At 40.7% G+C, this 14,639-nt stretch overlaps 1 protein-coding gene across 2 annotated transcripts in view; it reads left to right on the top strand.

The window, feature by feature from the left end:
• ST8SIA1 (ST8 alpha-N-acetyl-neuraminide alpha-2,8-sialyltransferase 1) overlaps window positions 1–14,639 on the top strand; it is a 127,668-nt gene that overhangs the window by 70,029 nt on the left and 43,000 nt on the right. Inside the window, exon 4 of one of the 2 annotated variants that reach the window (XM_061988839.1) lies at window positions 6,464–6,556. The exons of the other annotated variant lie outside the window; for it this stretch is intronic. Coding sequence (XP_061844823.1) covers window positions 6,464–6,556 — 93 coding nt within the window. The remainder of the gene's footprint in view (window positions 1–6,463; window positions 6,557–14,639) is intronic. 2 annotated transcript variants of the gene reach the window in all.

Below are 14,639 nucleotides of genomic sequence, written 5' to 3'. Positions count from 1 at the left end.
TTTCCTGTGGTTTGTTTCCTTCAAGACTGATTTCTGTCTGACTGTCTGAGGAAAGGCCAAACCTCTTTCCTGTATGCAGAGTTTTTTTGGATTCCTCGCATTTCTTTTCCCTCCAGCCTTTCTGAAGTTATAAGAACTTGTCAGGAAGGATGTTGAACCAGCTACTGCTTTCGTGATTGAATTTGGCACTTTCTAGTTCTGCATTCTTTAAGCAAGAAAGACAGATATTAGTTCCTTCCTGTTAAACACGAACAAGAAAAACATTGTGTGAGAGGGACTGGAGGAATGTTCCCAAAGAGATGAGAAATTGAGTTTTTTGGGGTTTTGAGAGGGATGCATAATGAACATCCACTTTAGTAAGTCTCCTTATTAGATCCTGATGGCTTCTTATAAAGCCATACAAATTTGCTGCAAACTAAACAGTATTATCATAATTCTTGGTTTGCATCCCAAAGGCCGAAAGTGTCTTCAATGTTAAAAAAAAAGAATAGAACAAGCTAAAGGCAAAAGGAAACGTATACTTAGAGCATTCACTGAAGAGAAGATGTAAGGTACAGGGGGAGAGAGGCAGTTTGCTGATTGCCATTACTGCAAAACTCCTTGGGTGTTCCACAGACTAAGTATAAGAAACTGCAGGATACATGCTGTGGTAATATTATCTATATGCAGTAGGAAATTGAAATGCTGTAGGAACAATCAGTTACAAAAACAAAAGAAGCTTTCTTTAAAAGCAGCAGTTAATTGTAGTGTGCTTGGAAAATTCCTTTTCTCTCCAGAAAGGATGAAGTAACCATTATCTGTGCAAAACTTATTTTGAATTGGAAATAAGTGAGAGGGAAAATCCAGGAAAAATCCCAGTAGCTGCCTGCAGGCTGCATTTTATTGAATTACTAATGTGCAGCCATGTTTATGGAAAATGTTTCAGTTGTTTTGGGTTAGCAGCCTATCTGTAATCTGAGAGCTGAGAAAGAGCACAATAGACACTTGCACAATATATTTCATTTTTTAGAAGAAATTTGTGTAATATCTTTCAAGTGCTTCCACGGTGTGAAATGTCATGCCAGGATTTGCCCTTGTTCTTTCTTCCATTCATGTGTTTTTTTATTTCACTTTATTTCCATAAGCTCTGTCATCTGACTGCAGCCATCTTCTGATATATTGTTATCACCAAGATTAATTAATAAGTTTAAACTCATCTCATTGATGAGCATCTTCTACAAACACGGTTGTTCCAACATAGAGATTAAAAAAGCAATAGGTTTCAGCCTCTAAGGCATAGCACATTGAATCTGCAATGAAAAAGGCACATGGTATATGGTCTACATGTTTTAAGTGATTTGGTTATAATAGGCTCTTCTTTTGATACATGACCGGTTTTCAAGTTTGTAATCCTTATTTCTAAGAAAAAATATTGATTTGCCTCCTCCTCAGCTACTAATCCTTATTTTAAGAGAGAAGTGTTGGGTACTAAACCCTAAGCAATGTTTTTATTTGTATTTTGATGGAAGAGACACATTTTCTTGTCATTGGGTTTTGAAGAAATATATCTACATCTTGTAATTCTCTCTTTCACCCAGCCACTTTCTATGGCTCTACTGTGGTTTGTATGTCTCTCAGAGAGAGGGCTTTTCTCTGTAAAATAGCAGGGGCTTCCAGGGAGTTCTCAGAGCTGTTTGCTGGTGGCTTGATTCCAAAACTAGAAGTAACTTGTCCCTGTTTCAAGTTGACTAGTTCCTATTTGGGCAGGCCAAGCTGTTATCTTTTAGTCACGCTGTACCATATCATCTAGCCATACTAGTCCAGGTGGAGCTGAAGAGATTAAATATCATACCATTTTAGAGGTTGTAGATAAGCTCAAAGAAACATAGCTTTCAGCTGTTGTATGCAGTTATTGTCTTGACCTTGGCCAAGGTGCCACAAAAATTAATGTTTGCATCTACATATTAAATTCATATTAGACCGCAGTGTTTTATATCTGTGCATATATAATATTCTCAAATAGCTGGATAGCCACATGGTCTCGTTTAGGCCTGTCTGGCCACAAAGCACCACGCAGTCTCTTGCTCACTGCCCCCCATCTACCCCCACCCTTCTTAGGATGGCAGAGGCCCCAGTGAGATGGGACAAAAAAAGATAACCAAGGACAGGGAGGACTCACTGCCAATTATGGTTCCAGGCAAAAGAGACTCCACTACTCGACTTAGGAAAGTAAGAAAAGTTTATTCTACTACCTACTAGAAACAGAACAGACAGAAAGCAAAAACAGAGCAGGATGATGAGAAAATTACAACCAACATTTTAAGATCTGCTTCCCCCCCAACTCCCTTCTTGCCAGACTCAGCTCACTGCTCCCAATGTCTCTCCCTCAGTGGCACAAGGGGCAGGGAATGGAAGATGTGGTCAGCCCCTCACAGATGGTCTCTGCCGCTTCTGTCTTCTCAGAGGAGGATGAGTCCTCACGTTCTTCCCCTGCTCCAACGCAGGGTCCCTCCAATGTGATAACAATCCTTAACAAACCTCTCCAGCATGAGCCCTTCCCAACATCCACAGCTTCTGCTCACAAACTCCTCCTCTATGGGACTCCTCTGCAGCAGCAGCAGCAGCAGCAGCAGCAGCAGCAGCAGCAGCAGCAGCAGCAGCAGCAGCATTTCAGGCACCTTCTGCTGCAGTGCTGCCCTCTCACAAATTCATCACCTCCTCCAGGCACAGTCACTCTCAGCTTCACCACGCCTCTCCACAGGTGACAAGGGAGCAGCCTGCCATGTCACCACAGGATGCAGGGGAGTCTCTGCTCCAGCACATCTCCTCCTCTTGTTCCTTGGTCTCTTCTCTCTCCTTCAAGTCTTTCAACCACCACTAGATGGAAAAGAAGGAAGAACAGGAAGAACCCTATTCTTCTGGCTTCTGCTTCTTAAAAAGTGATCATGGAGGTGCCTAATTGTCTGAGTGCAAGAAGTGGGTCTGACTCAGGTCAAGTTGCCTGGATTCTCTGCACCTTCAGCACATGTGCCTTCTGTTTGGATCAAACCCAAAAGAGTTCTGCCTGGTGAGGGTTGAAGGATCCCTCTCATTTTACCCTTGCAGCTCTTTCTACCTATTGAGTTCGTAGATCTCAGATGTGAAAAAGGCATATACTATGTGCCTGTTGATGGTGTTTTTTTCCCCATTTAAAGGCTGTATCTAAGTCATATTGGTCTTCTATATAGCAGATTAATATTTTCCACTCTTCCAGTTGGGCTCATGTCAAAAATGCTATCCTAAAATGCTGTCCTGGTACTTTCTCCTTTCCTGCATAATCACGTACTTCTAAGTACAGGAGTAAGCTAATTAAAAAGAAGTTTCTTACGATGAGTCTTTTGTTTCTTCCTGTGTTCTTCACCTGCACCACACTTGTCACTCTGCTGACTTGCTCAAGAAAATAACCTGAAAGACCGAGAAATTTCTATCATCCAACTGATTTCTTACTGAGTTCCCTCTGGAACTCAGGTGATTTCTTAATATTTCAGGCAGAACAAGGTAGGAATGAGACTTACTGATGAAAGGAATTAGATGTGTTTAAATAATGCTTCTGGGACTGGCTTATGAAAGAAATTTCATTATTGAGATGCTAAGGGGATAAAAACTAGGGAGAGATCTTGATCCTTCATAGTGCTTTTAAATGAACTTCAGCCAAAAATGGTTCCTTAAAAGCTTACCCTATGAATTTGTGTTTATTCAAATCCGATAATATTAAATTGTAATCTGCCAGAGGTCATTTATGCCATCTCTGCTCTGAGGCAAATCACCTATATATCTTGCTTCACAAATATTTGTTTCACCTGCCATTGAAAATTGCTACTGAGAAGGACCTTTCCAAACAGTATTAATCTGATTAATTTGTATCCTACCCAGTGCAGGTACAGGAAGCAACCCATTGCTGCCTTTATTTATGTTACTAATGATTTAATTTTATTTTGTGTAGGCCTTTCTCAATTTTTAATTGAGAACTTTTTCACAATTAAACTTCCTGTTCTAGGATGCTTCTAGGATGGGGTTTTTTTGTTTGATTGTTTTTTGGTTTTGTTTGGTTTGGTTTTTTTCTTCTCAATTGCATTTTTTGAAATATCTTATTTTGATTCCTCTTTACTGGTTTCTTTATAAATTGTCTACCTTCTCTTCATTTGTGGTAGACCAAACTAGAAGCTCTTTCCTAACTGAGATCTCAGTACATTGTGCACATCTTAAGAAATATAGTCATGAAAAGGCGGAAATATACTGGAAATTTTATTTTTCTTGGTGAATGTGGTTAAATAAATCTTTTCACATAGGTGGGACTTTACTGTCCTTCCTGACCTTTCCTGATGATGTGAATTTTAAGGATATGATATGGGGATATGATTTGGGGAGCTGGTATTTGTAGGCAAAAACTTACAGATATATCACTATGGGTTGGGTTTTTTTTTTTTTTAGGAATGTGGGATGTTTTGCATTACCAAAAGTTGCAGATATGCAGTATACCCTGTGCATGGTAATGCCCTCTCTGGGCACTGACATTGCACAAAACCGTAACACATGGAGGTGCAACATGGAGTTTGTGTAGCTTCTTTTGCTGCACTCTGCTGTCTCAAGCACCCAAATCCATTTGCAAAGCACTGCAGAGGTCAGTGAAAAGGCTAATGGAGGCAGCCACTGCTGTGTGTACAAAGGCTTTCCTTGTGATGAGACCGGTTTTCCCAGTGTGGTGGAAGCATATGGCAACCTGTAAAATGCAACATTCCAACAGTTTCTGCAGTAACCTCTGGAAACTGCTGTAAAAAGCTAGAACCATAGCTCACTTCCTCAGCTCCTGCCTCTCACTAGTGTAGGACATGGGCCTCTGAATTATTAAGACAAAAAATATTGAATAAGCAACTCGAACACAAGGGCTTCATGACTCATGCCAACTGCCTGGAGGACATATGCAGAAGTAGAGTGCTACAGAGAGTTTAATGGAAAAGACAGTCAGAAAAATAATGTAGCTTTTCACCCATGTAAGACGTGCAGCAAAGGAACTCGTGTTTCCCTCGTGCCAAGAGGACAACTCATGAACATGAATCAACCCCTCTCTGTGCTCCTGTTTGCCCCTTTCCAGTGCTGAGGCTTTGTCTTCTGCAGGGATGATTGTCTGCAGAGCTTAAAGCAACCAGGAGTTGCATGACCCCCTTCATTAGTGTCAGTGTTTGCTCAGCGTGCACTCTTGGTGGGAGCAGGAAGAGGCAGGAGCTGATGCCTGACTGTGTCCCTTGCCTTTCCTTGCCTTGTATACTCACTTCTGGTGTTGAGCCTCTCCAGTGTGATGCAGAAAAACCATGAAACCAGCACATGCAAGTGAGGATGTCTTGATTTGATGGCTGAACTTCAATTTAGAGGGCCGATTTGGTTCTTGTAGAGCCTAGTCTTTTTTTGTTTTTTTTTAAAAAAAACTCCCAACAAACCTCCAAAACCCAACAACATAAAAAACTAAAAAATTCCTAATTCTACTTGATGCTGAGAATACTGGTTTAATTTTTGCCTTTTAAGCCTTAAAAATATTGTTCATATCTTTGATCCTAAAAGTTGGAGAAATTTGAAATTAAAAATGTTTTGACACTGATTTTGGGTGTAACTTCCATGTGTTGAGTAAATTTCTTCTGGCTGTAATTTGTGGAGCAGTGCATAGGCTTAGAGACTATTTGAATGTATTTTTGTCTTATCTACTGCACCTTCTTTCTTTTATGTTTTTACTATGGAGCATTTAGAACTGGTCATTGAAAGTTTCTCCCTTATTTTTTTGAGTCTTAGCTGTCTGCTTTCCAAAGTAAATTTACTCAGTTGCTTTCTTTTTGTTGTGTTATCACCCTGTCTACCAGGACAATATATTTAAATAGCCACTTTAAATTTTTCTCTGTATTTTCTTGGTAAATTCTTTATACTGAAGATAGCCTGTAGTGTAATATTAAAAATGCCAGCCATCCATTGTTTGCAAGATGTGTAATGCTTGTAGTACCACAGAGTGGGAACAGTCTGGATCCTAATACTGGTAAACAAGACAGGACACAATGAAAAATGTAACTTCAAAGAGTTTTGGAAAAAAAGTTGACTGCTTTTAATAATGGCCTCTTTTAATAATGGCTTCTTCACAGCCTTTCAGCCTCAGAAATTCCATGGTTTTGTTTTTGCGTAGTAGTTACATGAGATGATCTCCACAAAAGATTGTATTTCTACATTTCCCCACAATGTTACAAAAATGTCCTCTTGTGCTTCCAGGTGTAGTACAGTAGGGAATGTTTGTAACTTGGTCTAATAGTTATACAGTGCTTTTAAATTTTCTGACAGCTTATTGGATTTTTTTTTTCTTCCTTAAAAAACCCCAACACCTGCAGTCTTGGCAGATTAAAAAAGACTGAGGTTGAAACCTGTCAGTCCTGAATGTAATTGAAAATCTTGACTTTCTTTCTGTGCACAGATGCAACCTTCCTCCTCTATCCAGTGAATACAGCAAGGACGTTGGATTGAAAACCCAGCTGGTGACTGCAAATCCCAGTATCATTCAGAAAAGGTAGAGAGCTTATCATTCCTTCTCTCGTCTGGAGAATCAAAAAGAAAAATGATTCAGTTGTGTTATAGACATCAGTGCATAAGAGTTATGTTCTTAACAATCTTCTGATCTTGAGAAAGCATATGAAAAGATGCAATAGGCAATGGTTTGGTGTTAGGTGAAATAATTCAAGAATAAACCCCTGATCCTTTCTCTGGAAGCAGGGAAACTAAGAAGGGCTGGCTTATACAGAGTTATTTCTTCTGCCTTACTACCCTTCATACTCCAATAACATCTTCTGGGCATATGCCAGAAGTACTTTGTCTGCTCCCAAGCCAGGCATGCACTCATGAGTGGTCCAGGCTACTCTGCTGGAGAGGCCAACTGGCTGCTGCATCTCATAGTTAAGACGCTAATTTGAGTTTCTCTTTGCTTCACCACTGATAACCTTTTGGACTTTACTGTCATAGTATTATTTATTTGATACTGACTTATGGGGACAAAACTAGTTAGGATAGAACTGATTGGCAGGTTGTGATCATACAAGCCTTGCTTTCTTATTAAACTGGGACAATTTTTTCTTGTTTATTAGAGCTGGTTGAAATGTTCCAAATGTCAGTAGCTAATGAGAGGGGGAAAGGGGGTGTGTGGGAGAAGTCAACGTCATCTCTCTGATTTTGCCTTCCTGAATGTTAATTGCAATGTTATTTGTTTAGCACTCGGCATGAGGTAGACTATTTTCAGGCAGAATAAGATTTGGTAGTAACCTGCCATGTTCATGGAAAAACACGGAGAAAAGGCATAAGCCTTTTCCAAGGGGATGAATAGGAAATTATTAGATATAAAGAAATATATAATGCAGGTAATAGGAGGTGAATGATGGTGAAAGGAAGCAAAACAGGGAAATAAAATGAACAGTAGAAAGCCAGGTGTTTCAGAAGAAAGGCATAGACTTGGAAATAGATATTTGACAGTATTTAAATGTAATATTTTTCCTTTCTATTGGGAATTGAAGGGTGCTCAACTTTTGTCTGTGGAAAAGATGACAGTCTTTGACAGAGTAGAAAAGAGAGGGCGAGGAAGAGAGAAATGGAGTAGTAATCAGTTTCAAGAGCTGATTCCAGGCAGACAACATCTGAAGAGGAGAAGGAACAGAAATGCTTATGGGATGAGATCAAACCAAATCAGGCAGAATTGGCAGAGGGTGGCGGCAGGTGCCAGACAAGAAGAGGGAGCTGCTCAGGGAACATGAGGAATCTGAAAATCCTATGGGATGTAGATGGCTAATGAAGTTGATTTAAGAAGTGGGATGAAATGGCCAGAACATCCCATCAAGGAAAAAAAAATAGTTTGGATAAAATGAAGAAGAGCAGTGTGAAACGTGAAGCTTACAAAGGATTTTACAGTTGCCAAGGCAGGGAATTATTAAATTCATGGATATTTATTTTGTACCGTGCCCTCCAGCAAGGCCTAGAGTAGAAAGCTTGCTGTATTTAGTATTTTTGGACTGAAAAGGGGAAGGAAAAAGAGTTTCAGTGATGCTATAGTGATACAATGGAGCTACACTAGAGAGTTATACAGCTAGAGGAAAGAAAAGGAGTTAGCAGATGGTTGAAGAAGCAGATGGAGAGTGTGAGATGCTATTTTGTAAGAGGAGGATGTCACAAGGAGGAATGGAGGGGGAGGAAAATGGGAAAAGAGAAAGGGAGAATGGAATAGAAGGGCATCAGGAAACAGGATTATGTTCATGTCAGTGTTCAGAGTAAGTGTATGATAACTGCAACGCAAGACCTTTGATGACAAAGTAATGTGGGATGTGTATTGATAAGGGGGAGATATACAACCAATAACTGAGAATGACACAGAGAACAAATTCATAGCTCTGAAAATTGGCAGAAACCTCCTATGAGGCTTGGAACTGTTGAGAGATCTGACACTTTGCTTCCTCTACTTGTTCAGGAAGAGATTTTTTTGTAAAAAATATTTTACTAATGTTTCTTGCACGCTCTCAAAATTCACTGTTTGAATAGGAAAATTTAAAAAAAAAGAAAAAAGATTACTACTCTACCAACAAGTAATTTCTGTGGAGAAAAGCTTTTTAAGAAATTAAGGCTGCTTATAAGTCCAGACTTCTATGAAATTCAAGGACATTCAGATTAGTGACTGATACGTATCTGTTTCTAAGTTATAAGTTAACTAGCTTCACATAATAGTATTATTCATTGTCATTCTTCCCCTCTCCTCCTTACTTCAAGTAGGTTGATATTGATGAGGCTTGACATCTCAATTATCTCTCAAGTGTGTTATGGCAGATTTATTGAGTTGGTCCTGCAACACCATTCACGGCTTCTAGAGATTTAGCCTTAGCAGATAATTTATAATGAGATCTGTTGGATAGGGCAAAGCTTTCATACTAGGGATGTGGGGACAATTTTCTGTGTTGTTCCAAAACCAGAAATATTGCCCTTAGAAAACTAAGTCATTGGCAGTAATTATTGCAGAGTTGGGCTACCACCATATCACAAAATAACAGAATAGTAGGGGTTGGAAGGTACCTCTAAAGATCATTCAGTCCAACCCACTGATAAAGCAGCTTCACCTTGATCAGGTCACACAGGAACGTGTCCAGGCGGGTTTTGAAAACCTCGAGAGAAGGAGACTCCACACCCTCTCTGGGCAGCCTGTGCCAGGGCTCCCTCACTTGAACAGTAAAGAAATTTTCCCTTAAAATAACATCAGTGAGTTCCCTCAGCACTTGTGGGTGCATCCTGTCATGTCACATAGATTTATGGATGTTAAGCTTGCCCAACAGGTCTCTAACTTCATCCTTCAGGGACTGGGCTTCCTGAAGGCTAGCCTTGGCCCTGAAGACTGTGGCAAAGAAGACATTCAGTGGTTCCGCCTTCTCTTCATCCTCTATCACCTGGGCACCCTTCTTGTCCCTGACTGTGCTCCAGTCATGGGAGCGGTCCCACTATGTCTCTGTAATTGCAATGAGGTCATGGCCCTGCATCCACACCCACATCTCCAGTTCCTCCTGCTTATTCCCCAGGCTGTGTGCATTGGTGTACAGGCAATGCAGGGGCTTACTTGAGCAGACAGGTGTCCCTGGATGGATGCAAGAGGATCCTCCCTCATTTGACACTCCCTCAGGGTGGTCAGCCTTCAACTTCTCATCTTGATGCAGGACTGAGGAGCACTCATCATTTCATTTGCTTCTCTGGCCTGTTTCTTTTTTAGACAGGATGGCACATACTTTACCATTCCACCTCCCAAGTCCTTCAATTTAAAGCCCTCTTAATGAAGTTGGCCATTCTATTTCCAAAGATACCAGTGCCCTTGTGAGACAGATGTATTCCATCCTGCCCTGTCAGATTGCAGTCATTGAAGAAGATTCCATTATCATAAAACCTGAAACTTTCTGATTGGTATGAACCTCTAAGCGAGGAGTTAACTTGCATTATTTTTCTATTACTGACTGCCCCCTTTCCTCTGGTGGGCAGGATGGGTGAGAAGATAACTTGGGATCCCCTACTCCTCACTTGCTTCCCCAAAGTTTTATAATCCTCCTTGATTGTGGTAATGTCATGACCCATTACATCATTCATACCCACATGGAAGAGGAGCAGAGGATAGTAGCCCATGTCCCTGATGAGACGTGGCACTCTCAGCCACATCACGGATCTCGGCTTCCAGCAGGCAGCACTGCTTGTCCAATCTCATTGCCTTTTAGCAGTGAGTCACCCACGATGATCACACATAATTTCTTTTCATGGTGCCTGCTGTCTGTTGCCACTGGAACAGCTGGTGGTAGACTGGTTGTTGAGGTTTACCCACTGGGACCTTGCTCATCTATGTCCTCCATTGTTAATGCTTCAAATTTGTTTTTGACTGGAACACTGGAGGGAGGGTTGCAAAGCAGAGCCTCGCTTTTTTGTGTCACCAGGGTCAAGGCATTTTATTTTTAGTGGTGGATGGTGCCTGTTTTTGGAATCATCTGCCTATCTCTGGCTCTGCTTTTCTAATACTTTGGAGTCTACTAATGGTTTCTTGCAGCTCTTTTACCTGATGCTGCAGCTCTTGGTCTTGATGGCACCTACCACACATACTTACCTTAGCAGGAGGTATACCTAAACACCCACTGCAATCTGCCTGCACTGAAGCATCCTTGCTAACCAGGTTCGTCTGGGTGGATGCGTAGATCTTCTGCAAGGCATTCTCTTTGTGAGCCAGGGCTTTATCTTGCAGGCAAGTGCTCACCATCTTGTCAGCTTGAGACCAGAGAACTTGTTTTGGCTCTTTGTTTGGGTAGCACGTTTCTCCCTCCTTGCCCTGCCTACACATACTGCTGTGCCATGCTCCTGATCACTTACACTCCCTGGGGACTGTTTAGATCCCACCCCCTCAGTTGCCTTGGCTCCCAGCAGGACCACCCCCTCCTGAGAGCTGCTGGCTCCCGGTGGGGTCTTCTCGCTGCTCCTCTGCTTTCCCTGCTCTGGGAACCCCTTGCTTTCTCCTATTAGCTGCTCAGTTGTGAAAACTGAGCCTTGCCACTGCCGTGTGTCTCAACAACTGAGACTTGCAACCTTAGGATGAGAGAGTCAGGATGGGAGTACACTGACTTTAGAGATATCTTCTAAATGTTGCTTTTTGCAAGACTTGAAAGATGAAGTTCCCACCCAGTTTCCAGCAGAAAATGTGACTATGCAAGTAGTCCAGTTTTATTTTGTAAAGTATTGTGCGCAGTTCTCATTTGCGTTTGAAAACTAATGAGGAATTTCCTACCTTAACTTTGCTTCATATAATACAGGAGTACTGACAGTAGACATGTTACAATAGAAATTTCCCTGACTGACTGAGAGGACTCATGATGACTGCCTCAGTTGTTTGGTTCTTTTTTTTTTTCTAAACTATTTCATGGACATCTCCAATTAATATTGGAAGTCACAGTCCTTCGAGCCTATGTAAAAGTCTTTTTACCACTTTGTATTCAAAACTTACATTGTATAAAGCTATTCCTGGGGCCACTGCAACCTCTCCCACCTTCTACCTCCCAATACTGTTGAGGAACTGAAAAAAGTTTAGTGTTTCCAGTTCATTCCCCTACCACCCTGGTTAACTTGGTCTTATCCATAGGGAACCACTTTGTAGGCAGAAGATTATTCTGTATTTGTCCCGGTTTTTATTTTCTTTCCATGAGTAGCTAGGAAAGAGGCAGTGCAGTAGAGAGGCCTGTGATGTGCTCACAGCTGTTCTTAGACTCTGGGGAAAAATCAACAAGGGCATGTAGTGACAGGGGTGAAGGCTTCAAACTAAAAGAGGATAGATTTAGACTGAATATTAGGAAGAAGTTTGTCATTGTGAGGATGGTGAGGCACTGGAATAGGCTGCCCAAAGAGGCTGTGGATGCTCCATCCCTGGAAGTGTTCAAGGCCAGGTTGGATGGGGGTGTCCCTGCCCATGGTAGAAGGGTTGGAACTAGATGAACCTTAAAGGTCTCTTTCAACCCAAACTATGTCATTTACAGTGATTAGTCTACTTCTGAACACTTGCATACAGCTGTGGAGAGAGACTAGTTAGTAGCTTGCATGTGAACATAAAAATGCTTAAATAGATAGTGATGATTTTCTACTAATGGTATAAGATTTTTCACTAAGAAATGCAAAGAGTTACTCTTTGGAATGTGGATATTATGTGTTTGTGAAGTCACTGGCACTGGGCTGTTTAAGAGAAGTAAATTCTAGCAATTTCGTACCATCTTCTACAACTCTTACCAATGTCGTAGAATAATAATCCTACCTTTTGTGCAAACTCTTAATTACATCTGCAAACAAATGCTGCTTGGAGCTATCTTCCTTTCTAGTTGCCGTGTCTGCTTACTCTGTCTAACCCACATCATCATTAATGTGAATGTAATAGTCCAAATAGATCCCAGCATCCAATAAGTTTCAGATTGACTGATGTTTGTTAAGTGAGTATTTTACCCAAGAGCTGTGTGTTTCTGACCTGTGTAAAAATAATTTCATTAGAAAATGGCATGAGAACTATAGTAGCATTCTTTATTTGCCACAATTCAGCATTGATGTAACCGACAAAAGCTCTTGAGGTATGTAACATATACCTCCCAACATTGTCTTTGAGACATAATCCAGTTATCTGTCGAATTTTTTTTGAAGCTTTTCCCCCTTTTTTCTGGGTGTTGTATTTTCTCAGTGCTGCTGGTTGTGGAAGGAAGACATGTTGGGGGAAAGTAGACAGACATGCAGCTCTCAGGGGGCTGCTTCTGCTGCTTGCAGCTGGAGTTGCAGATGGCAAAGGGGGATTCAGGGTCGCTACCCTTGCAAACCTCACTTTATGATGGTTAATTAGATCTGCTCCTTTCCATAGAGAGAGGTCTCCCTGCCTCCTCCTCACCTTTGAAATGAAAGCTTGGACTCTTCTGGTACTTGAGCCTTTCACACTGGAAATCATGTCAGTCTATAGTAGAGGAGAGCCCTTCTGAAGGGAAGAACTAAGGTGCCCTTCCTTACCTCTCTCTTCTGTTGAAGCTGCTTCAGTGCTGCAGAGGTCCCTGAGAGTGGTAGCTTTGTGCGTGCAGGAGCTGCAGAGCTGGACTCTGAGGCAGAGCTCTGCTGCCCTTGTTTGATATCCTCTCCATCATGTTAATCCACTTGGATTAAGACTGGGTCATTCTTGGATGTGTTTAGGGCTTTGGAGGTTATTATAATTAGGTTCGTTATGAAAATTTCTGTAAAATACCTGTGCTGTCAGAGACAGGTGAGAGTGTAGGTGATCAAGGTTTCTCCTACTACTGCATTTTTACTAGAGTGTGTCTTGTTGCTTTGAATACAGAAATATATGAAGGGTTAGCTGAGGTGGTATCAATCTTCATTCTTTGAAATGTGAATGTTTTTATTTCAGTCTTTATGGTGGAGTCTCAACAGCTGTATAACATTACCAATGGAAATAGCCTGACTGAAACTTGCATAATCAGATTTAGGATCAGCCTCTACACTTTGCAGATCAGTAATTTTTTTTTTTTTTTTAGTAAATTAATTCACTTTTTTATCTCTGTGACATTTGACAAGTTTTTACTGCATCCAGTTTCCTGCACTAAAGCACGATGAAGGAATGAGACTAAAGGCTAACAAATGCAATGATTCTGCCTCTGAGCTTTGAAATGTCAGTTAAATATCGCTGTTGTTTATTAGGTTCCCATGAAATTTGAGTGGGATTAAATTTGCTTTCCAGTTCTCCCTGTGTCTTAGAGCCAACTAATAATCTTTCCTGGATTCAGTCCTGAAGACATGTTTGAATCCAATTGACTTCAACTGTTAAGTATAAAATGATGGAACTGAGGCAATTATTTAATTTGATAAAAGCTTCCTTCACCTTTGATTAAACAAATGCACAATATTAAGCCTGTTGCTGCCACTCATGAAAACGGTACATGAGAATTCTTCTTGACTATGTCTCTGTGTAAAAACTATATGTTCTGTTCCTAGGTAGTTACACTTTTAATTTGGGATTGCAAAAATCAAAAAAAAGAAAGAAAAACTCCACCCATAAAATAAACTATTGAAGGAAAAACTTTCTTTCCTATCTTGTCCTTTCTTTTAAGCATCAGACTATGAGAAGAGCTTTCCTTGTAACATCATTTAATCACCAAATTTTTAAATATTTCATATAGAGGTGGTGCTTTCATTCCTGGTATCCAAATATATCTCAACTGTTTCATTGACAAGTACTCCAAGGTCATAAGAATAATTGTTTTCATTCACACTGGAAAACTGCCCTTTAATGTCTTCTACAGGAGTCTGGACATCTGTGACAACAGCAAGGGGATAAAATTTCTGGAAAGTACTTTAGAGGCAAGACTATAATAAACTGTTCTGTATGTGCAGGTTACTTTTCTCTCCTTTAATACAAAATTCCTTAAAAATGAAGCCTTACTTTTTCGCAGCGAGGAACACCTATTTTTTTCCTCATTTGAAGAGAAAAGAAAGCAAAAGTGCAGTAATGGAAGGGACTTGCCAATGTTACCACCAGGCCTAAGGCAGAGCAAGGAAAAAAAACCAGAATTTTGGATTGGCTTTTGTGATTT

The sequence above is a fragment of the Colius striatus genome, chromosome 1, assembly GCF_028858725.1.
Source record: "Colius striatus isolate bColStr4 chromosome 1, bColStr4.1.hap1, whole genome shotgun sequence".
NCBI classification, from domain to species: domain Eukaryota; kingdom Metazoa; phylum Chordata; class Aves; order Coliiformes; family Coliidae; genus Colius; species Colius striatus.
The sequence above is the reverse complement of the archived record's forward strand: the minus strand, read 5'-3'. Positions and strand labels throughout refer to the sequence as shown.